The 24,382-nt window shown below is 44.9% G+C and overlaps 1 protein-coding gene and 1 long non-coding RNA gene across 3 annotated transcripts in view; one reads left to right on the forward strand and one right to left on the reverse strand.

Annotated features, from left to right (window-relative positions):
• Positions 1-3,035, reverse strand: part of LOC309721104 (uncharacterized protein) — a gene marked incomplete at both ends in the record, with an annotated part of 3,395 nt that extends 360 nt beyond the window's left edge. The window contains 2 exons of the mRNA XM_082558456.1: positions 1-827; positions 1,313-3,035. The exon at positions 1-827 is cut by the window's left edge and continues 360 nt beyond it. Coding sequence (XP_082414582.1) covers positions 1-827; positions 1,313-3,035 — 2,550 coding nt within the window. The remainder of the gene's footprint in view (positions 828-1,312) is intronic.
• A 13,993-nt stretch (positions 3,036-17,028) lies between these two features.
• LOC309687780 lies at positions 17,029-21,439 on the forward strand. 2 transcript variants are annotated; one of them, XR_014270854.1, is made up of 3 exons: positions 17,029-17,086; positions 18,289-18,435; positions 19,110-21,439. It is a non-coding gene; the product is annotated as an uncharacterized lncRNA (long non-coding RNA). The 2 variants fall into 2 exon arrangements; XR_014270855.1 differs by having other exon boundaries at positions 17,044-17,137.
• The last annotated feature ends 2,943 nt before the right edge of the window (positions 21,440-24,382 follow it).

Genomic DNA, 24,382 nt, shown 5'->3' on the forward strand with positions numbered 1-24,382 from the left:
GAAGAGCCGTCGTCTGTTGAGCTTGCCCGGCATCCAGTCGGGGTGAATTTCCCTCCACAGCACGAACGCGTTGTAGGCCGCCACGTCGACCATGTTGTGGAAAAGGGCCACGGGCCACCTGCGGGTCTTTCTCCTGCAGCTGTACGTGCTCACGACCTTGTCCAGGTTGTCCACTCCTCCCTTGGTGCGGTTGTAATGCAGCACCAAGGGCGGTTTCGCGCCGCTTCTGTTGCTGCTGCCGCCGCTGCTGTTGCCGCTGCTGCTGTTGCTGATGCGGCGGCTAGGCCGGGGCTCGGGGCCGGAGCGATGGTGGTAATAACGAGGAGCTGTGGTGAGGAGCAGCACGTTCTTGTTCTTCTTGGCCACGTAGGAGAGGATGATCGTGTCGGGCCCTCCTCCTCCTCCTCCTCCTCCTCCTTCTCGTCCTCCTCTTCCTCCCCCTCGTCCCGCGGAGCCGCCGAGTACCACGGATTCGACGGAGCCCACGGCCCTGCCCTTGACGCAGCGCAGCTCTCTGGGGATCTCGGGTCTGTTCGACCGCAGAGTGCCCAGCACGGTGTGGCCTCTCTCGCGATAGAGCCTATCGGCGAGCTCGCGCGAGGTGAAAAAGTTGTCGCACGTGACGTTGCGTCCCGGAGTCAGTCCCTCGGTGAGGTCCACGACCACTCGAGTGGCCAGGTGCTTTTCGGGAGGGCCGCGCTTGTCGGGCTTGCCGGTGTAGACTTGCATCTTCCACGCGTAGCTGGAACGCGCGTCGCACGCCACCCATATCTTGATCCCGTACCTGGCCGGCTTGCTGGGCATGTACTGTCTGAACGGACACCGTCCTGATGGATGGATGGAGAGAGAGAGAGAGAGAGAGAGAGAGAGAGAGAGAGAGAGAGAGAGAGAGAGAGAGAGAGAGATGTGGGAAAGTGTGGGGGGAGATTGGGGCAGAAACGCAAGGAGAAGACATTCAATTCAATTCAATTTTATTTATATAGCGCCAAATCACAACAAAAGTCGCCTCAAGGCGCTTCATAGATACAAAGACATAAAGAGTCATAGACTTCATAGCTTCATAGCTTCATAGACATAAAGACATAAAGAGTCATAGACTTCATAGCTTCATAGCTTCATAGACATAAAGAGTCATGCGAAAGCACCACAAACGCGGAACCCAACACGAGTATGCAACAGAGCAGCGAGCTAGCCCGTTTTCGTCATTCCCGCTCCTATTCCTCCTCCCAGTCACACACACACACACACACACACACACACACACACACACACACACACACACACACACACACACCACATAGTACGTACGTACCTCTGAACGGCACCAGTCTCTCGTCGACGGTGACCTCCGGTCCCGGGCGGTACATGGCGGGCAACCTCGCGCACCACTCGTCCCACACGGCTCTGATGGGGGCCAGTTTGTCGTAGCAGCTATCGCCGCCCTCGCCCTCGCCCTCGCCTTCGCCTCGCCCGGCCCTTCTGGTCTCCCTGTCGTCGAAGCGCAGCGCGCTCGAGTAGGCTCGAAAGGTCTTGAGCGGCATCGTGGCTCTGAACACGGACCTGCCGCTCTCGGCGTCCCACAGGCTCTCGCAGGCCTCTCCCCGGGACCTGTACACGCCGGCGAGCACGAGCAGCCCCAGGTAGGCTCGGAACTCGACGCGGCCCATGGGCTTCCATCCGTCGATGGCGGGCCTGCGCCTGCCCGCTTCCAGGTTGGTCATGGCGATCACCGAGTCCTCTATCTCCGGCGGAAAGTAGGCCATGAACGCGGAGGCCTCGTCTCGCGCCGCCGCCACGGCCTCTTCGGTGGGGCCTCGTCCCGGCGGGTCGAGGTCGTCGTCTTCTTCTTCTAATTCTAATTCTTCTTCTTCTTCTTCTTCTTCTTCTTCTTCTTCTTCTTCTTCTTCTTCATAGTCTTTGTCTTCTTCATCGTCATCGTTATAATCATCAGCGAGGACGTCTTCTTCTTCTTCTTCATCATCATTGGCGAGGATGTCTTCTTTTTCTTCTTCATAGTCTTTGTCTTTGTCTTCTTCTTCTTCTTCTTCTTCTTCTTTTTCTTCTTCTTCTTCTTCTTCATCATCATTGGCGAGGATGTCTTCTTTTTCTTCTTCTTCTTCTTCTTCTTCTTCATTGTCTTTGTCTTCTTCTTCATCATCATTGGCGAGGATGTCTTCTTCTTCTTCTTCATAGTCTTTGTCTTCTTCTTTTTCTTCTTCTTCATCATCATCATCATCATCATCGGCGAGGACGTCTTCTTCTTCTTCTTCTTCTTCTTCTTCTTCCTCTTCTTCTTCTTCTTCTTCATAGTCTTTGTCTTCTTCGTCATCGTCGTAGTCGTAATCGTCGGCTACATCAGCGTCGCGAGTTTCACCGACAGCGCCGCGGCCGCGATCGCGCCCAGGATCATGAACGCCACCTGCAGCGCGGCCGGCGTCGTCCTCTTGCCAAATCTCCCGAGTCCCCCGCCCCGGTGGGTCGGCGCCTGCTTCTTCTTCCTCTCCCTCTCGGCGGTTCGACTCGCCTTGCGAGCCGCCGTCCTGGCAGAGTTGCGACGCCATTTCGTAACCGCGATCGTCTTCCTCGCAACTACCCACCCCATCGTTTTCGTCCTCCTGATCCTCCGAGTGGCTCTCCTCCTCCTCGTCGTCTGCGAGCGTTCGGGCCGTCGGGTCGTCGTTGTCGTCCCCCTCGGCCTCTTGCTCCTCTTCCTTGCTCTCGTCCTCCTCCAAGTTCTCCTGTAGCTGCTGCTGCTGCTGCTGCTGCTGCTGCTGCTGCTGCTGCTGCTGCCGCTGCTGCCGCTGCTCTTGGTCTTCCTCGACCCCTAGCCCTCGATAGCGAAACGTGGCCGGTCGCAACAACGGAGCCACCGGAGCCGACCACGCAGCGTACGCCAAATGCGATGGCGATGGCGACGGTGATGGTGAGCGGGAGGAGGAGGAGGAGGAGGAGGAGGAGGAGGACACCGCTGGCGATTGCGATCCGCCTGTACCGACCTTAGTGCTCTTTGGCTCCCACGGTCTAGTGCGTGACATTATCTTCTTCTTCTTCTTCTTCGTCTTCTTCTGCTTTCGCCGGGGTGTTTCTCGACCACCTTTTTACAAGACTTTATATCTCTCTCTCTCTCTCTCTCTCTCTCTCTCTCTCTCTCTCTCTCTCTCTCTCTCTCTCCAATCACATCCCATCCAATCCCCATCCCATCCCATCCCCATCCCATCGGGGGGGGGGGGGGATCTCGCGACCCCAACCTCCTCCCTCCCTCCCTCCCTCCCTCGGCGGGGGACCCGCATCCCCCGAGCCCGCCATCCCATCCCATCCCATCCCCATCCCATCGGGGGGGGATCTCGCGACCCCAACCTCCTCCCTCCCTCCCTCCCTCCCTCCGCGGGGGACCCGCATCCCCCGAGCCCGCCATCCCATCCCCATCCCCATCCCATCGGGGGGATCTCGCGACCCCAACCTCCTCCCTCCCTCCCTCCCTCCCTCCGTGGGGGACCCGCATCCCCCGACCCCGCCGCTCTCCCCCTGGCGGGTGCATCAGGGTTAAGGCTGCAAACCCCAAATCCGGTCATTGGTACTTCCTGGCTTGTGTAGTTACTAGGTAACAAAAGCTCAACACTGCCCCTAGCGTCCTGGAGCACTTCCGTTGTGTTTTGGAATTTGCATGCGTTTTTGAGTTTGCAAGTGTTTTTGAGTTTGCAAGTGTTTTGGATTTTGCAAGTGTTTTTGAGTTTGCAAGTGTTTTGGATTTTGCAAGTGTTTTTTAGTTTGCAAGTGTTTTGGATTTTGCAAGTGTTTTGGAGTTTGTACGTGTTTTGGAGTTTGCATATGTTTTTTAGTTTGCAAGTGTTTTGGAGTTTGCATGTGTTTTGGAATTTGCATGTGTTTTGGAGTTTGCAAGTGTTTTGGAGTTTGTACGTGCTTTGTCTCTAGGGGCCACCGTACAAACACACTCCGTCAGTCTTGATGCTGTTGAACAACAAAATGTTTAAAAATGTCGTGAGTTTACCTGGTGATATTCTCATGCACGACGAGATTGCGAAAACAGCAAACAATTAACACCACAGGACAGCAAGGGTAAACGATTGGGTGATTCTAGTCGTCGTTATCGTTCCGCTCACACGTTTCATTTCTCCGGTTTCAGCGTTTTTGCTTCACAACTAAAGCGAGCAGTTTACTTTGTGTGCACTAACTTGGATTCGAATCAACCAGCGCCACCTCTGGCCAAGTGCCACAGCCTACAGCCAGATCAACTTGTGACACACATCTGCATCACGTTTAAATTCGTTTCATGCACAACACATTTGTAACTTTCAATTGTGTCTGTTTGTGCATCTGTAGTCATTTATTAACTTGTTAATGTTCTGTCAAACAATGTTCAGATCAGGTGGTTGTTGCGTTTGTAACATTATAAAAACGAGTGTCAACCAGCGCCACCTCTGGCCAAGTGCCACAGCCTACAGCCAGATCAACTTGTGACACACATCTGCATCACGTTTAAATTCGTTTCATGCACAACACATTTGTAACTTTCAATTGTGTCTGTTTGTGCATCTGTAGTCATTTATTAACTTGTTAATGTTCTGTCAAACAATGTTCAGATCAGGTGGTTGTTGCGTTTGTAACATTATAAAAACGAGTGTCGTCAACAAGCTTTTAGGCCTTGAGTAAGTAAGTTAGTTTGTCTATGAAATCCTATTACCTTCAAAAGCACCACTGTCCTGAAAGATGGCCTTCAGCAGTAAACGAAACTCCCGCCTTGGCCCCCAAGGTCAGCAGCATCTTCCTCTGTATCATGTTCATCGCTTGCAAATGTGACATAAAGCATCTCACAGCTTTCTGCAAACTTGGGTCTCTTGAACTGACGCAAAGCAGTCGACCACACATTGGCTCGACTGACTCTAAGAAGACCTTCAATTTCTTCTTTGCTGAGCTTCTTAAAAGACCTATATAAAAAGGGACAATGACAAACAGATCTTGTGGAAAAATGGACATTTGCTGTACATTTGACTCAAGTGCACAGAGTTACAACAGATTATGTTGTGATAGTCCATATTGAATTAGTCAGAAATTAGCAATTACCTTTGTAATTGTGTAAGTTCAAAAAAATGATGCAAGTAAAAATGCAAATAAGATATTCAATAATCAGAGGTTACTTTCAAATCTTACCTTGAAATATGAACTTCACTCTGTCTATCAGAGTCTTCTAGGAGGCTACGCTGAATTGTCTCTTCAAGAGCTTCATCTTCCTCCAGAAAAATAGGGCTAAGTAGACAAGAGATATTAGAAATCATAAAACATGTGAGCCTTGAAGAATTTCTCACACTACATCATTAAAATAAATAAATAAATAAATGTAAATCCTAAAGTTGCAGCGATTCAGCAAAAAATAAAACTCCAAACATTGGAAACCTGCATCGGAACAATTTCCTAAACAACATCTAAAGTGAAGGATTTCTTTAATTCAATTCAATTCAATTCAATTTTATTTATATAGCGCCAAATCACAACAAAAGTCGCCTCAAGGCGCTTCATAGATACAGAGAAAAACCCAACAATCATATGACGCCCTATGAGCAAGCACTTTGGAGACAGTGGGAAGGAAAAACTCCCTTTTAACAGGAAGAAACCTCCAGCAGAACCAGGCTCAGGGAGGGGCGGGGCCATCTGCTGCGACCGATTGGGGTGAGAGAAGGAAGACAGGATAAAGACATGCTGTGGAAGAGAGACAGAGGTTAATAACAGATATGATTCAATGCAGAGAGGTCTATTAATACATAGTGAGTGAGAAAGGTGACTGGAAAGGAAAAACTCAATGCATCATGGGAATCCCCCGGCAGCCTACGTCTATTGCAGCATAACTAAGGGAGGATTCAGGGTCACCTGCTTACACCTAGACAACAGCTTACACAAATTCTCCCACGGTATATGGAAACATCTGCTGTCCCTCTGCCTGCCTATAATCCGTAAACATTAAAATTGGACAAATTAATGATGCTCTCATCAAACAAACCCCCCCAGAAATTATTACTCACTGCAGTAACAAAATCTAACTGGTCATTGAGCTTAGAACCTCACTAGGTTTTCATTCACGTCACATACCTCGTCTTCTCCGGCAGACTGGACTTTCAAAGTCACTATCAGACAGCTCTTCTGGTTCCTCCTGAGGGAAAAGAAAGCATGAACTACATAAAATCAAATACAGTTGCACCAAATCACTGGTAACACAGAGGCACATGGCTGCACTAAAAACTGTATACTCAATACAGGGAGTGCAGAATTATTAGGCAAGTTGTATTTTTGAGGAATAATTTTATTATTGAACAACAGCCATGTTCTCAATGAACCCAAAAAACTCATTAATATCAAAGCTGAATGTTTTTGGAAGTAGTTTTTAGTTTGTTTTTAGTTTTAGCTATTTTAGGGGGATATCTGTGTGTGCAGGTGACTATTACTGTGCATAATTATTAGGCAACTTAACAAAAAACAAATATATACCCATTTCAATTATTTATTTTTACCAGTGACACCAATATAACATCTCCACATTCACAAATATACATTTCTGACATTTAAAAACAAAACAAAAACAAATCAGCGACCAATATAGCCACCTTTCTTTGCAAGGACACTCAAAAGCCTGCCATCCATGGATTCTGTCAGTGTTTTGATCTGTTCACCATCAACATTGCGTGCAGCAGCAACCACAGCCTCCCAGACACTGTTCAGAGAGGTGTACTGTTTTCCCTCCTTGTAAATCTCACATTTGATGATGGACCACAGGTTCTCAATGGGGTTCAGATCAGGTGAACAAGGAGGCCATGTCATTAGTTTGTCTTCTTTTATACCCTTTCTTGCCAGCCACGCTGTGGAGTACTTGGACACGTGTGATGGAGCATTGTCCTGCATGAAAATCATGTTTTTCTTGAAGGATGCAGACTTCTTCCTGTACCACTGCTTGAAGAAGGTGTCTTCCAGAAACTGGCAGTAGGACTGGGAGTTGAGCTTGACTCCATCCTCAACCCGAAAAGGCCCCACAAGCTCATCTTTGATGATACCAGCCCAAACCAGTACTCCACCTCCACCTTGCTGGCGTCTGAGTGGGACTGGAGCTCTCTGCCCTTTACCAATCCAGCCACGGGCCCATCCATCTGGCCCATCAAGACTCACTCTCATTTCATCAGTCCATAAAACCTTAGAAAAACCAGTCTTGAGATATTTTTTGGCCCAGTCTTGACGTTTCAGCTTGTGTGTCTTGTTCAGTGGTGGTCGTCTTTCAGCCTTTCTTACCTTGGCCATGTCTCCGAGTATTGCACACCTTGTGCTTTTGGGCACTCCAGTGATGTTGCAGCTCTGAAATATGGCCAAACTGGTGGCAAGTGGCATCTTGGCAGCTGCACGCTTGACTTTTCTCAGGTCATGGGCAGTTATTTTGCGCCTTGGTTTTTCCACACGCTTCTTGCGACCCTGTTGACTATTTTGAATGAAACGCTTGATTGTTCGATGATCACGCTTCAGAAGCTTTGCAATTTTGAGACTGCTGCATCCCTCTGCAAGATATCTCACTATTTTTGACTTTTCTGAGCCTGTCAAGTCCTTCTTTTGACCCATTTTGCCAAAGGAAAGGACGTTGCCTAATAATTATGCACACCTGATATAGGGTGTTGATGTCATTAGACCACACCCCTTCTCATTACAGAGATGCACATCACCTAATATGCTTAATTGGTAGTAGGCTTTCGAGCCTATACAGCTTGGAGTAAGACAACATGCATGAAGAGGATGATGTGGACAAAATACTCATTTGCCTAATAATTCTGCACTCCCTGTATAAATCCAATCCATTTAGGAGTGAACCATGGTTTATTGTTGTTGTATGTGCAAAAGGTCTTTGTTGGCACACATACACGTCTTCACAAAAACTGATGTATGATGTCACAGTGTCCGTGAGCTCATCCAGATTATCAGTGCAGTCAAAACAGTCCTGGAATTAGATGGACCAGGCAGTGATCAGAATGACGCAAAGCTGCCCGGGGCACAGAGCGATAGGCATCTTTTAGAGTGGTGTAACAGTGATCCAGTATGATGTTGTCCCTGGTGGGGCAGTCTATATGCTGTCTGTATTTAGGGAGTTCGTGGTTTAGGTTTGCTCTGTTAAAGTCCCCAAGGATAATTGTAAAGGAATCCGGGAATTTCCTTTCTAGGGTGGTAATCTGGTCAGCCAGCTCGCACAGTGCGTTGTTCGTGTTGGCCTGAGGAGGGATGTAAACTCCGACCAGCATGAAGGAAGAAAACTCCCGCGGTGAATAAAACGGTTTACAATTGATGAAAAACTTTCCAAGTGTGGGCTGCAGAGTTTCTGTAACACTGTGACATCAGTACACCAACCTTCATTAATGTAGAACAGTGGTTCTTAACCTTGTTGGAGGTACCGAACCCCACCAGTTTCATATGTGCATTCACTGAACCCCTCTTTAGTGAAAAATAAAACATGATTTTTTTCAAATTCAAGACATAGATATGTTTTTTACTGGTGCACAAAATGAGCCGTGCATGTCACAGTGGAGGCTCTGCCGAATCCCTGAGACTAACTCACCGAACCCCTAGGGTTCGATCGAACCCAGGTTAAGAACCACTGATGTAGAAGCAGACTCCACCAATGTTAAATTGTTATTTCTCTTCTTTCTTCTGTTTAGTTTTCTACAGTTTATTTTCTCCTATCTATTAACTGCTACTGAGAAATAATACTTACCTCTTTAGCATTTATGGAGCCTCACTTCTTCAAAGGGTTAGAAAAGGTGATGGAGAGAAGTAAGACAAAAGGGACAAGATAGGAGAGAGCAGAGAGGAGAGCCAGAAGGGGGGCGCCTAACCTGGCTTCCCACACCTCTCCGCCGGATCGGGCTATACGCTCTACCTCCCCACAGGGAAGAAGAGCAGAATATTTTATTTTCTCTCGCGGTTAGCTGACTGCCTTAGCTGCCAAAGTGATGTCAGCCCATTTTAACCATAGCCAGTGACTGGTCCTCTCAGCAGTGTTAGCTAATTCTCTTATAGCCTGCCATTGCGCTGTCCTCTGATCCCAATCTCTCTAAGCAGTTTTGCTGTTGTACTGGCAACAAAGCCCCTGCACCCCACTTCCACTTGGCGCACCTTGATCTTCCAGCCTCTGTCCTCTGCCTCAGCTGCCAAGTTGGCATACCGCAATTGCTTCCTCCCATGGTACTGTCAGCTCAATGACGTACGCAAGTTTTCGGGAGTTAGATCAAAAGATGAGGTCTGGTCTCAGAGTAGTTGTTACGATGTCTGTGGGAAAAATTAGCCTCTGATCCAAGTCCACTTGCATCTACCAATCCCTGGCAACCTTCAGCGGGCCCAGGTCCGGTGTTGAGGGGCTTGTCCTCGGCTTGTCTCCCTCCCGGACAAATGTTGATGAAGGCCGACGATCCTCTTGGATCGTGAAAGGTTGAGTGTTGATGGATTTTCTCTTGCACTCAACTTTCTTGGCTAGACACCCGAGGACCTGGTTGCGTCTCCATGTGTCTCTGCCCTGAGTAAGGCTAGTCCTACAACCAACCAAGATGTGCTTGAGTATTGCTGGGACTGTACACAGGGGACAGGATGGGTCCTTTCCAAACCACAGCTGCAGATTTATTGGGGAAGGTAGCACATCGTATGTCGCTCAGATGATGAAACTTAGTTTATTAGACTCCATTCCCCAGATTTCACTCCATGAGAGTTCCTCTTTTCAACGCTCTCCCAATTCATCCAGTGACCCTGCTTGGCCAGCGCTACGACTCTGGCATGTCTGGCTGTTTCCTCCTGTCATCGCACCTCCTCCATCACCATTTTTCTACGTTCGGTGCCAGATGCCTGTTGCCACAGAGGTGTTAATGCTCCAAGACCAAATCCTCCTCTGTCCTGTTGGACGTGACCCACCACGTCACGATGCTGAAGAGCAGATTTGGCCTGTAGCATAGATGTGGCTGTCCACTTCCTCCCCTTTGTTAGGGTGGGAGCAGTGCCTCTCACTATTGGGCCCTGGGAGTACGTGAGCCTCACTTTTGCACATTTAAACTCCTCTACCAGACTAGGGATGGGCAATGGCAGTATCCCATCGCTATAGAGTCCGACACTGCTGAGGCATTTGGGAAGTTTGAGCTACTTCTTAACGTAGGAGCTCAATAGCCTCTCTAGTCGATTGGCATGATTGAGTGAGATCTTGTACATTGTCAAAGGCGATCGTGGCTCAAGAGTTGGGCATTCGTTTTGTAATCAGAAGGTTGCCGGTTCGAGCCCCGGCTCTGACAGTCTCGGTCGTTATGTCCTTGGGCAAGAGACTTTACCGGTTTCCTACTGGTGGCGCCAGTGTCCAGCAGACTCGCCTCTGTCAGTGTGGCTACATGTAGCTTGCCATCACCAGTGTGTGAATGTGTGGATTATTGTGTATAGTGTAAAGTGTTTTGGGGTCCTTAGGACTATAAAGCGCTATACAAATACAGAACATTTACCATTACATTAGTCTGGGTAATAATAGCTTCAGTTTCCCTGGGAGTGCAGTGTTGTTAATCCGCCTTAGGTCATCAGCCAGGTTCTGCCTTAGTTCTAGTTGCCACGTATCCTTGAGGTCTGCATTGTAGCACCGTCGCAGGCTCTTTATTGGCTTCTCTAAGACTGTTGGAATTTGTTCTCCACTGATATAGAGTTGCTCGGCTGTCAGTTTTCCTTTTATGGTGGAGATGCTGTGAGATTTACTTGGCTTAAACTCCATTCTTGCCCATTCTAGGTTTTCCTGGAGCTTCTGTAGCAGTCACCTAGTACAATGGCAAATGGCTTGTATTTATATAGCGCTTTACTAGTCCCTAAGGAGCGCAAAGCGCTTTACATATCCAGTCATCCACCCATTCACACACACATTCACACACTGGTGATGGCAAGCTACATTGTAGCCACAGCCACCCTGGGGCGCACTGACAGAGGCGAGGCTGCCGGACACTGGCGCCAGGCGCCACCGGGCCCTCTGACCACCACCAGTAGGAAACGGGTGAAGTGTCTCGCCCAAGGACACAACAACCAAGACTGTCCAAGCCGGGGCTCGAACTGGCAACCTTCCGATTACAAGGCAAACTCCCAACTCTTGAGCCACGATCGCCCCAATGTACAATGGCGTAGATTTGGTTTTGGCATTAGTGGGGACGGATGATTCAACCACCGAACCCTACCCTGTTTTTTTTTTTTACCTTTCTGTCTTTGCTTTTTGATAAAAAAAAAAAAAAAAGGAGAAATATACTTGCCTGCATATGCTATTCTACATGCTTTTAAATTATTTAAAATTAAAATTCATAGTTTTATATGTGAATTATATAATGTTAAATTACTATTAAACAAATTACTAAGTATTTTAGGCTTTAGTTTACTTCAGCCATATTCCATATACACTCTAAAAAGTAATTCAGAGGCTTGGTAAATATCACTATAAATATAAGCTAGTTGAGCCTGATAAAATCTATGAATATCCTTTTAGTAATTATTTGAGTTTGGTAAGTTGAAATAAATTTCTCAAATTTTAACGTTTGTGTTAAAATAAGGTATTTATTTACATTTATCTCAGACAAAAAATTCAGTATGTGGTTCACAGAATACCTTTGCATGTACTTTACATTTTAGTTTAAAATCGAATCAAAATATTTGAGAAATAGTTATCTATACTCATCGGTATCTCGTACTAAAATCATTAATTATTCAAATCAATATTATTTATTGTCAGCAACTACAACTGAAAAGTGTAAGTAAAACACAATAACGTCGAGAAAAACACAACTACATATTAGTTTGTTTGTTTTTTAGACTTAGACTACCAGTGAAATACAATAACATTCATATTTGAAAGTTAGGGGGTGATCGTCGCTCAAGAGTTGGCAGTTTGTCTTGTAATCAGAAGGTTGCCAGTTCGAGCCCCAGCACCGACAGTCTTGGTCGCCTACTGGTGGTGGTCAGTTTACAATATTAAGTAAATGAAACAAAATTTTGGATTAACTGACCATCTATATTTCAGTTACATTGACCAAGCATGTCAGTGTTATTTACAACTACAATTATTCATTTCAACTTAATATGTTTAAGCTTTAGTTATTCAATTGATCAAGTATACTGAACAGATTTGACTGGTTTCCAATCTACTCAATATTTTTTAAGTGTAAAAGTGTTGCCTCAAAAAATTTAAGTAAATGTTAGCTTTAGTTTTTAGAGTGTAAATCAGGTATCATACAAAAATAAAAACAGTTTCAAATACAGTCATGACAATAAAATAATATAACTTTAAGGACTTAACAACATTACTTCAGCTATAGTACACCAACATCTCTTATACATTAGCACTAAGGGAACACTGAGTGACCTGGTGGTTGTTGTCCATAAGATTACCACAAAGTAAAAGATCTCTCGGCAAAATTATTTAACATTTTAGGCACTACTGCCCTCTATCAGATCAGTGAGCTGGGATTTTTTACTCTAAACATGAACTACTGTTACAGCAACAGACGTGGACTACTGGTGCCCCACACAACAACTCAATGTCCACTATGTGAAGGAGCCAAACCCACGCCTTCTCCTCTCGTTAATCTATAGCAGCAAAACATCAGTCAGTCACCTGTGACCTTGCCTCTTCACCTCTGTCCGAGCTACAACATGGCAGAGCTGCCTCTGTCACCTGATAAATAACAGTGAGGCATTCCAAATACATGCACATGTGTTTCAAATACAGTAATGAACCACCAAGTCATCTTCCAATTTCACCTGCTCGTACTTATGCTGCCCCGACGTCATGCCAGCGCATTTTGGGGATGGCATGTGATAGGTTTGTAGCTTGTACCTATCCGCTGGAACGTTGAAGACAATATAATTACACTGCAAAGCAAGACACAAGGTTCTGATTTACTCATGCATGAGGGAGGCCTGACTGAAGCCAAGTGTCGTCCCACCACTTGACCTCCGTCAGAGACTCTCAGCCAGGCTCCCCATAGCACTCCTTTTATTGTGGTTACATGAATATGCATAGGTTCATTAACATATGACGTCTACATACACACAAAGAGTACCTTGCCTGTGTATGTGTGTGTGTGTGTGTGTGTGTGTGTGTATGTGTGTGTGTGTGTGTGTGTGTGTGAGAGAGAGATCTGTGTGAGGTCAAGATGTGACCCTGTGAAGACTCTGGCGCTAGCTTGTACCAGGACGTCTGGGTCCGTCTAACAAAAGGCTCTTATACTTAGACAGATATACGTGTGCTTGCTATACCATAAATCAGCAAAAGAAGATACGACCTCTCCTCTGTAGGGGAGTGAACTCACCCCCCTCTTCATGCTACACAGAGTTGTTACAGACCTCTTAGTGTTAGGTATTTTAGTACCATGGGAGCATTTACTGGATATTGTTTTATAGTGACATTATGCAGGAAAACTCTGTCATCCAATAAGGCCCCTTTGTTTTAGTTATTTTTCTCTTTGACCCAAGAATTGATGTGTGAGAATCACAGGCTGGTACAAGGTTGAAATACCACAGAGATCACTCCCTCAGCTACATTAGTTTCTTAATCTTTTAGGAGACGCCTGTTGAGGCCAAATGGTTTGTTTCAGATTTCACTAATGTAAGAACTCTTTGTTTTGTGCCTTGAAAATATGTCGCTGAGATAATCACAATTGTATCTGAACTAATAAACTACACAAAGGATGCTTCTTCACCCAAGGGCAGGAAGACGCTCCCTTATCTTGGTCTGTACTGGTTTAAACTGATAATCTGCTGTCTCATGAATTTTACCCTCTATATAAACTGTTGTACTTGTGAATAAAGTTGAGTCACTTTGGGAAGACAACCTGAAGCAGTCTCTGTTTTCTTGTTCTCCCAAGCTGCTCCCGAGCTCGTACTAACACGCTGAATGGCATGCTTGAATATTGCTTGAGAATATATTTGACTGTGTTACAGACTAAGGGACATTCTCTGCTGATAGGTGAAGGTACATTCTCTGCTGATAGACGTCCACGCCTCGAAGGAAGTCGATCCACGGATTAGGCCCTGGAAACCGTTTCCTTCAATTTTGGTGTCAGAAGTGGGATCCTGACGAAGGTAGGCACTCGTCTTTTATTTTATAAGACTGTGTTATGCCTTTCTCAGTGATCCACATAGAAACGGGATACGCTGACGAGGCCTTCTTCAGTGGCCCACATAGTAACAAGTGGGATACGCTGAGGAGCCTTCGTTAGTGGCCCACATAGAAACACAGGAAGTTGCCTGTTGTTTTGTAAATAAAAGCAGAAAGGACACAGGAAGTTGCCTGCTGTCATAAACTAAGAAGTTGCTCACCAGCAGAAAGGACACAGGAAGTTGCCTGGGGTCATAAAACGAGAAGTTGCTCGTTAAAAAGTGAGAAGTTGCTCACTAAAAACATAAAATTGATAGCAAAACAAATCAAGTAACCTCAGGTGTGCCACAGCAAAAATAAAAACTAACTTAAATCCTTCAAAGCGTCTAAACCCCTCTGGAAATCACTGACCATGGGTCAGAATAATTCAAAGACCTTAGACGGGTCCGATAAAAAATCAAAATTAACTGTAAAACCGAAAAAAATAAAATATAAAAATAGCGGCTCAGTACGACTCCCACTTCCGGTTACGTTTAACCCACGCTCGCGAATCAATGAAGACTTCCATGATTACGTATCCAGAACATGCGGAAGTGCTTACGTGACTGATTTCGTCTCGAACTTAAGAACTATAAGTTTAATGCATCCTAATGTATTTCCGGAGCCCTATCCCGAACGATTATCGCCAGAAAACAGGTCAGTAGAAATGTTAAATACTATTTGTGATAAGGAAAGTAGGCTGATTAAAAAGTCCTGTAAAAAATATATGATAGAATGTCGTGATGTGACCAATCGCATGCTACCACTATGGAAAAAAGGACCCGAGCCAGACGTAAATGCTTTAAATCAAGCCAGTGTAGGCTCTAGTAAATCCACTGCAGAAAAAAACTAGCCTTATATGCCCATCCGTTCAACCTACGGCTCCGCCGTCTTATGATGAAAAGACAGAATTAATAGCTGCTGCGGCGGCTGCACGTCATCAGCGCGTATATCCTGATTTAACAGCAGAATCCCAAAGGAGTGAGGAAGGCACTGAAATGACACCTAAATCAGAAGAAGATGACTGGTTTAACCTAGATCAAAGACAGGAACGAGAATACACTGAACGAGAAAGAGAGTTACAGGAACATAAAAAGCAAACAAAACAGTTAATGGCAGAGTGTGAGGAAATCATGAAAGATCCTTTAACTGAACGTACGGAAGCTGAACTGCAGCAAGCCGTTTCCGTCATAGATAATCATGTTCAGCGCCACACTAGAGTAGCGAATGGTTTAACTGTGCCAAAAGCAATAACTAACACCAGAAATTTAATAAGGAACTACTTAAAGCAGAAAAAAGAGGAAAAAACTCAAGAGGGCCCCCACAAAAACACCCGTTATAAAGAAAAGCAGGGATCACAACTTAATGACGTCAGCCCCTCCCTTCCGTTCATGATAATAGGGGACATGTGTTGCATTCAACCCCCTAAAATTTCAGAGTTAGCAGCAACCATTAAAGAACTTCCCGATCCTCTACAAAATCCTACAGCCTTTGTTTCTGCATTACAGAGAAGTACCAGATACCACCACTTGGGTGGGCCTGACTATAGATATATATTATGTCAACAAATTCCAGGTGTGACTGAATCTCAGCTTATTGAAGAAGTAGAGGAACTAGACCCTAAAAATGACCAAGCAGCCAACACCACCTCGTTTTTGTGGATAAACGATGACAAAATCACAGCCTTTTTTCAAAATCTAAAGAAATTTCTGCTCACAATGTCTAGAGATAAAATTGATTTAAATGCAGTAACCATGTGTAAGCAAAAGCCAGATGAATCCATTCTAGTTTTTATGAAACGTTTCACACACTGCTGGACTAATGAGGCATGCATGCCTGAAGGAGGAAATGATCAGATTTTCATAACAACATTCTTAAACAATATTCATCCAGAATGCTCACAACTATTGAAGCTGACTGCCACTGATAATCTCTATGACATGAAAATAAAGAACTTTATCACACTTGTCAAAACAAAAGCTGGTGCAGATCTTTTCCCCAACAGCACGAAGGCTAAAAGTGTTAAGATGATGTTGAACTTTGATGTTGAAGGCTCAGAGGAAAGTGAAAAAATGATGTATGCAGGGGCCCCGTCCCCTCAACAAGCGCAGCAGGGAGATTTCAGAAGGAGAGATAGGAGTGGAGACGTATGTTTTTATTGTGGAAAAATAGGACACTGGAGGAGGGAATGCAAATCAGCAGCACGTAGGTCTCAACCACAAAACACAGGACCAGCTCCTGCCACTAGGCGTCAGCAGAGCTCTTACAGACAAGGTAACTGGCAACGCAGACAGGAATCACATCAAAGAAACGGCCCCTTTGCACTTAGGGAGCAACCTTATAATCCACATTTTAATCCCCACCCACATGATAACGAAAGACTGGACCAACCATAGGGAGGCCCAGGTGAGGATGAGGGACAGTGTGAAGCACTACACACGATGCTGCATCTGCAATTGTCCCGTAACACAGAAAGCTTGCCCATGTTAGATATAGAAATAGGTGAAAAGATTTATTCCTTTTTAGTTGACAGTGGAGCCACTAAAAGTTCACTGTCTGGAAAATTCTATAGTGGGCCTGTTTCCTCTGTGTGCATCAACACCATGGGAATAAACGGAACCCTAGTGCAATGCCCCAAAACTCATTCTCTAAAGACACGCTGGGGCCCAAAACCAGACGAAATTACATATCATCCATTCATAATTATTCCAAACTCGCCTGTGAATCTATTAGGCAGAGATTTAATGGCAAAAATGAACTTGTGTATTTCATTTAACACAAAGGGTGAAATGTTTGAAGATACTGATAACAGCTATGTTTTCTCTGCCCTATGCACCGACACCATGGAGAAGGAACAGCCTCTGTGTCAGCTGGACGCCTCAGCGGAGAATGAACTTAATATCCATCTGACTGGTACCCCACGTCACACTCTGTGTCAAAAACATGTGCAAACACCGTTACCAGGTAACCCCATGCCTGGAAGCCACATATTTGTTTCTCTCACACTGTTCAACAACATGATAACTGCTCACACCAGTGAAGGCTGAACAGTGGTTTTGTCACATAACTCAGACATAGGCTATGACATTACTGCACCATGTCGACACACAGATCTAACCTACCCCATACACTGTACTATATCTGCTGTCACATTGCCAGCTGAATATCAAAACATGACATTATGGTCAAGAGGTGAGAATGATGTAGGATTTATTGACTGTACACCTTATCATGCTCAGCTGAAAAACAACAAGCCGGTATATGTCAAGCAATATCCCATTTCCGCTGAAAAAGCCGCAGCCTTAGACATCATCATAGGAGATTTATTGACAGCTGGAGTAATAAAGCCCACAGTATCTCCATATAACACTCCTGTCAATCCTGTGCCAAAGCCTAACAAACCTGGCGTATGGCGTTTCACACAAGACTTAAGGCAAGTTAATGCAGTCATTATGCCTCTGCCACCTGTCGTCCCAGATGTTCCCAGCATACTGACATCTATTCCAGCAACAGCCACACATTTTACAGTGGTGGATTTGTGCTCCGCCTTTTTCTCAGTACCTGTGCATGAGGACACACAGCCGATATTTGCTTTTACACATAGAGATAAGCAGTACACATGGACTCGCTTACCCCAAGGCATGGTAGACAGTCCTGCGGCTTTCTCAATGGTGGTACGTGCTACCCTGGACGGCTTCATTCCTCCAGAGGGCTGTACTCTGATCCAGTATGTAGATGATCTCCTCCTCTGTGCTGAAAGTGAAAAACTATGTCAAACTGCCACACACATGCTACTCCAGCACCTCCAACAGACTGGCCACAAAGCATCAGCAAAGAAAATGCAGTACTGTCAGACTTCTGTTCAATATTTGGGATTTACACTGTCTCACGGACAACGTTCCATGACTACAGACAGGGTCAAAGCTGTGGCCTCTGTCCCTAAGCCCACTACACAGAAGGAAATGCTGTCTTTCCTAGGCATGGTGAACTATTGCAGACAGTGGATACCAGACTGTTCTTTTCATGACCACATTCTGCGTGAATGCTGCAAAAAAGACAAGCTTCCTCGAATACTGTGGTCAACAGAAATGACTGCCTCTTTCAATGCATTACAGGGAGCGCTGACCTCCGCCCCTTGTTTGGGTCTGCCTGACTACCACTTACCGTTCCACCTGTACGTCACAGAGAACGGCACAACCTGTGCAGGTGTATTGGCCCAAGAGCATGGCTGTGGCTACCGTCCAGTAGCCTTCTACTCAAAGGTACTGCCAGCAGTAGTTCAGGGGATGCCGGCCTGCCTGAGAGCAGTAGCAGCTTGCTCTATCATGATAAGGGACTGCGAGAAGCTCACACTCTCACATGACACTATTCTACACACCAATCACCAGGTCACGACCATTCTAGCAAACATAACTACACAACACATGACCGCACAACGTCGGTCTGGTTATGAAGCTACACTGACTTCAACAGCAAATCTCACTATAAAAGCAAGCAGCACACCCAATTCGCTGTGTTCCTCTGACCGACAGGATGGTTCAGACGACCCTGACGATCATGATTGTATGACACGTATACAGGAATCCACAGCACCACGCCCAGACTTAGAGCAGACACCAATCCCAGACTCAGTCATTGTTTATGTGGACGGGTCCTGTTCAAAACCAAATGACAACTCATTTCTTTGTGGCTATTCGGTGGTGACATTGCCTGACATCATACTAGAGGCTCACTCATTACCATTTCACTCAGCACAAAAAGCAGAGCTCATGGCTTTAATATGCGCCTGTGAGTTACATGTGGATAAGCGGGTAACAATTTACACTGATAGCCGTTATGCATTCGGTGTGGTGCATGACTTTGGCACATTGTGGAGACAAAGAGGATTTAGATCTGCTGATGGAAAACCGATCGCTAATTCTGACCTTGTTCAAAGACTTTTGCAGGCTATACAGCTGCCATCGGCAATTGCAGTTGTTAAAACGAAGGGGCACAGCACGGCTGACACAGACGAAGCAGTGGGAAATGCTCTTGCAGACGTAACCGCGAAAGCAGCTGCTGCCTCACAGCAACCACCCAGAAAGGAAGTATTATCTTTGCCTTTACAGCTGCCACTTGTCACACTCCCAGACTATTTAGAAACAAATGTTGACCTAAAATTCATACAAGAGCAGGCCTCTGCCTTAGATTACACTTACTGGGAAAATAATGATTGCACCTTAGATAACAGAGACGGCTTATACAAAAACCTTGAGGGTTTGATTGCCCTCCCATCTTCACTACTGCCAATCCTTGTCCGCCATTTTCACGGTGTGAGTCATGTCGGACAAAGAGGGGTAATAGGAGCAATAAAATCAAGATTTGTAATCGAGAAAACATCACACGCAGTAAAACGCATATTAGCAACCTGTCTAACATGTGCACGAACTAATGTAGGAAAACCAAAAGCAAAACATCAGCATTTACCACAATCAGATTTCCCATTTCATACATTACAAATTGATTTTACACACATGCCAGCACAAGGAAGCATCAAGTACTTACTGGTAATAGTGGACCAATTTAGTAAATGGGTAGAAGCTTATCCAACCTCAAAAGAAACTGCAGAAGTAGTCTGTCAAAAGTTGTGCAATGAAATAATACCCAGATTTGGAATACCTCACCAAATTAACAGTGATAGAGGACCTTCATTCACATCAGAAGTAATTCAAAAGTGTGCTAAAACTCTAGCAATAGACTGGAAATATCATGTGCCATACCATCCTCAGAGTTCAGGAGTTGTAGAAAGAATGAATAGGACCATAAAAAATCGCCTGACTAAAGCAATGATAGAAACAGGAATGACCTGGATCAAACTACTTCCTCAAATCCTCTGCGAGATTAGAATGACTCCATCCGCAGCAACCAAATTATCTCCATTTGAAATAATCATGGGAAGACCGTTTCCAACACCATGGTCAGCCTCCAGAGGGGCACCGCTATTGGAAGGGGACATAGACACTGCATTGTCTGACTATGTTCATAACCTGGTAGAAACACTGAATAATAACTATCAGAAAGTTTGTCTCTCTCAGCCTCTCCCTTCCATAGATCCAACCCATCCGTGGAAACCAGGAGATGCGGTGTTGGTAAAGTTGCTAAAACCAAGGGCACTCGGGGAGGCCGCGTGTTCCAGCCCCCAGACTGTACTTGCAGTGCCGAGAACCAGCATCCTAACAGACGGACAACCTCAGTGGATTCATGCCAGCAGGGTTAAGACCAGCCCCACCAAACCACCTCAGGCGTCGGATCAAGCAGACGACATCTCCGGCGAGCCAGCGCCCGGATCCAATCCACCTACACACACACAATCACTGATTAACACACAACGCCTGAAAGAGCCACAGCAAGGTACTCGAACATCCAGCAGGAATAAAAAGCCGAAAGTACCGCACAATGTCTAACCTGATAAAGATAGACTCGTTTCATCCTGATAATGGAGAAAATGAAATGCCCATTGTCATCACACGACGCTTATACGGGGTCTCTCGAACCTGGGACCAGGCCAGGAGACGACTAAAGAACTGTCTTTTTTATATATTTAGGTTATTAATCATATCTACTGCATTAACCTTAGGATTTTTATTTACTATTTCGTATTGTAAACTGCAACCCTGTTCACATTTCTGCAAGCCACATTTTGCTGACAATACCTGATGTTCCATTTGGCAAGACACCCACCTAGTACACTCGTCACGTTCTCTAAAATCAGTAGAAAGCAACACAGACACCACCAATAAACCATCTTATGCACCCCCTAGAACAGGAACTAACGCCTGGTATGAAAATGCCAGAATAGCCGCTCGTGACTTAGGAAACAGTAACTGTTATGTCTGTTCAAAGGGTAATCCAGAACAGGTAATAGTGGGATATCCAATTTCAGGTTTTCCCTTAACAAAGATGCTATTCAAAAATGATAAAAAGGGGCCCTTAACAGTAACCCTGATTGAAGCGGTGCGAGTAGAACTAAGCCCTTTAGATTGTTTACTCATATACACAGGACAAGTCTCTAGTAAGGATGTTAGGATGATTAATGATTCTACCCACCCCTGCAACCAAATGAAGCGCCCCGAAGACCGCACTGAACCTCTTTCGCCCCCAACACAGGTGCGCCATCACCCAAATATCTTGATGACATGCATACACCGACCAAAACTTGAAAACATGAATTATGACGCACAAAACTATACATTCTTTTCTGACTCTCCAGGAGCACGCTGTAACGAAACATGGCTAGCAGCGAGTGTCGACAGGACACAATATAGACATATGCCTTTTTATATATATGCATATATAAGTACGCATTCAGATAACTCAACAATCCTGCATTCGCCCAACACACTGAACGACTCGTACTGGGGAGGCATATTAAAAGGCTTTACAGCTTCGCGCCTGACCAGACCAATCCCACATGCTTATTGGATGTGCAATAATACTCTTAGATTAGCCTTACCTGTTAATTGGACCGGCACCTGTGGTCTAGTAACTTTAGCTCAAGAACTACTGATACAACAAACCTCCGCTTATTCACATAACGTTTACATAGATGCTATAGGAGTTCCACGCAGGATACCAAATGAATTAAAGGCACAAGGAGAAATATCAGCAGGGTTCGCCTCAATACTACCGTGGATACAGGTAAACAAAAATGTAGGCTGGATCAATTATGTTTATTACAATCAGCAAAGACACACCAATCTGACCAATACGGCCCTTAAAGCCCTAGGAGAACAGATGTCTGCTACCTCCTTAATGACCATGCAAAATAGAATGGCCTTAGATATGCTGTTAGCTGAGAAAGGAGGTGTTTGTGCTATGTTTGAAGATGTTTGTTGTACTTTTATTCCCAATAATACCGCCCCTGACGGTTCATTCACACAAGCTATGAATAAACTTGAAGCATTGCAGATAGAACTAAGAGCCAATACAGGTCACGGTCAGTGGTTAGACAAGTGGATGCAGGACACGTTTGGGAAATGGAAGGAACTAATTATAGCCTTTCTAACAGTTGTAGCATGTATTATTTTGTTTTTGATGATTATTGCCTGTTGTGTGATACCCTGTGTACGCTCAATGATAACCCATATAGCTACCAGTACAGCTACTTCAATGTATTTGCAATTAGCACAAATTGATCCTGAGGATGTGCCAGATGTTACCAATGATGTTCCTGATGTGTATATTGAACATTAGGTTGTGAACTATTACATTTTATGATTTGCTTTTTATATTATGTTATTACATTTGTGATTTTTCCTTTCTATTTGAGTTATTATTTAAAAAAAAATAATAATAAAAAAAGAGTGGAACTGTTAGGTATTTTAGTACCATGGGAGCATTTACTGGATATTGTTTTATAGTGACATTATGCAGGAAAACTCTGTCATCCAATAAGGCCCCTTTGTTTTAGTTATTTTTCTCTTTGACCCAAGAATTGATGTGTGAGAATCACAGGCTGGTACAAGGTTGAAATACCACAGAGATCACTCCCTCAGCTACATTAGTTTCTTAATCTTTTAGGAGACGCCTGTTGAGGCCAAATGGTTTGTTTCAGATTTCACTAATGTAAGAACTCTTTGTTTTGTGCCTTGAAAATATGTCGCTGAGATAATCACAATTGTATCTGAACTAATAAACTACACAAAGGATGCTTCTTCACCAAAGGGCAGGAAGACGCTCCCTTATCTTGGTCTGTACTGGTTTAAACTGATAATCTGCTGTCTCATGAATTTTACCCTCTATATAAACTGTTGTACTTGTGAATAAAGTTGAGTCACTTTGGGAAGACAACCTGAAGCAGTCTCTGTTTTCTTGTTCTCCCAAGCTGCTCCCGAGCTCGTACTAACACGCTGAATGGCATGCTTGAATATTACTTGAGAATATATTTGACTGTGTTACAGACTAAGGTACATTCTCTGCTGATAGACGTCCACGCCTCGAAGGAAGTCGATCCACAGATTAGGCCCTGGAAACCGTTTCCTTCACTTAGGATGAGACATTCTTTCAATCTACAAATGATTATATACTTCTAAGCATATATAAGTAAATATTTCTAAGCATAAATGACAATCAACAATACAAATCTAACATTTCCCCCCTTTTTGACCTTTATGCTTGAAAAGTCCCCAGTTATGAATACCTCATGCCTGACAGTTTCAATGCAAACATTGTTATATTCAGCATATGTCAAATCACCCTAAATTACTGAAAAAATACACAGTTTAACAAATGTATTAGCAGTTATCTCATTCCTCATTGATCTCATCTCATGGCAAACTGCATCCTATGAGCAAACAAAGAAATTGTTAATTTAATAGTGAAAATAAGAAAGTAACATTTTCAAAAACATCTCAGCTTGGTGATGCTTCCTCCGGGTGTGCAAATCACATGTCTCTCTGCAGGGTGGTTTGAGCTCTGCAGGGCGTCATGAATGTCTCTTCCAGATGTTTCCATCATTGTCCATAGGACCAGAGTCCAAATGTATGTAGAAGAGACATTCAAACATACCAGTTGGTTTTGTTGTTTGTCAACATGGGTCTCAGCTATTTCCAGAGCTGCAGACCTCTCAGCACTCTAGTTTTATGGCCTCCCATTACCTCACTTCAGGCCTTCGTCCTGTGAGGGGGATATTTATGACTCCTTCATTGTCCATACTCTGCAGAAAACACCTCTGTGGAAAGGGTGCAGGGTTGTCTTACTGCTGTTATGATCCCAACTGCTGTCATCACCACCATAGCTTCTGGTTCCTGTGCTTTCACAGAATCATGATGTCATCCTCGAACTCCTTCTGCGCTGTCGATGGAGCTTGGCACGCTCCCCTCATCCCTCGAGTTTTCATGTTCCAACGCTGCTGAAGGTTTAAGGCAGAGCACGTCGTACACCTTAGTTGTCTTCCTCAGCGTCAATATTGAATCTTTCATTTTATTTAAAATCTTGCTGTGGGAAGTCTCCTCTTGATCTCCTGGAAGCTCAGTAGCACAGCTCTCTGTGTGATGTCCGCTGTGCTGAAGATGATCTCTGATCCTCCTGAAGCCTCTCTCCTGGCCTCAGCTCCCATCTTGTGGACGATCCTCTCAGGCACTCCTTCTCGTCACGCATAGTCCTGATTTTGGGCCTGCTGGATCTGTCTCAAAACACTCAGCTTCTCCGCCTTCCTCCTGGTTCAGCTGA

Source organism: Aulonocara stuartgranti, assembly GCF_965226115.1.
Source record: "Aulonocara stuartgranti genome assembly, chromosome: 14".
In the NCBI taxonomy this organism is placed as follows: domain Eukaryota; kingdom Metazoa; phylum Chordata; class Actinopteri; order Cichliformes; family Cichlidae; genus Aulonocara; species Aulonocara stuartgranti.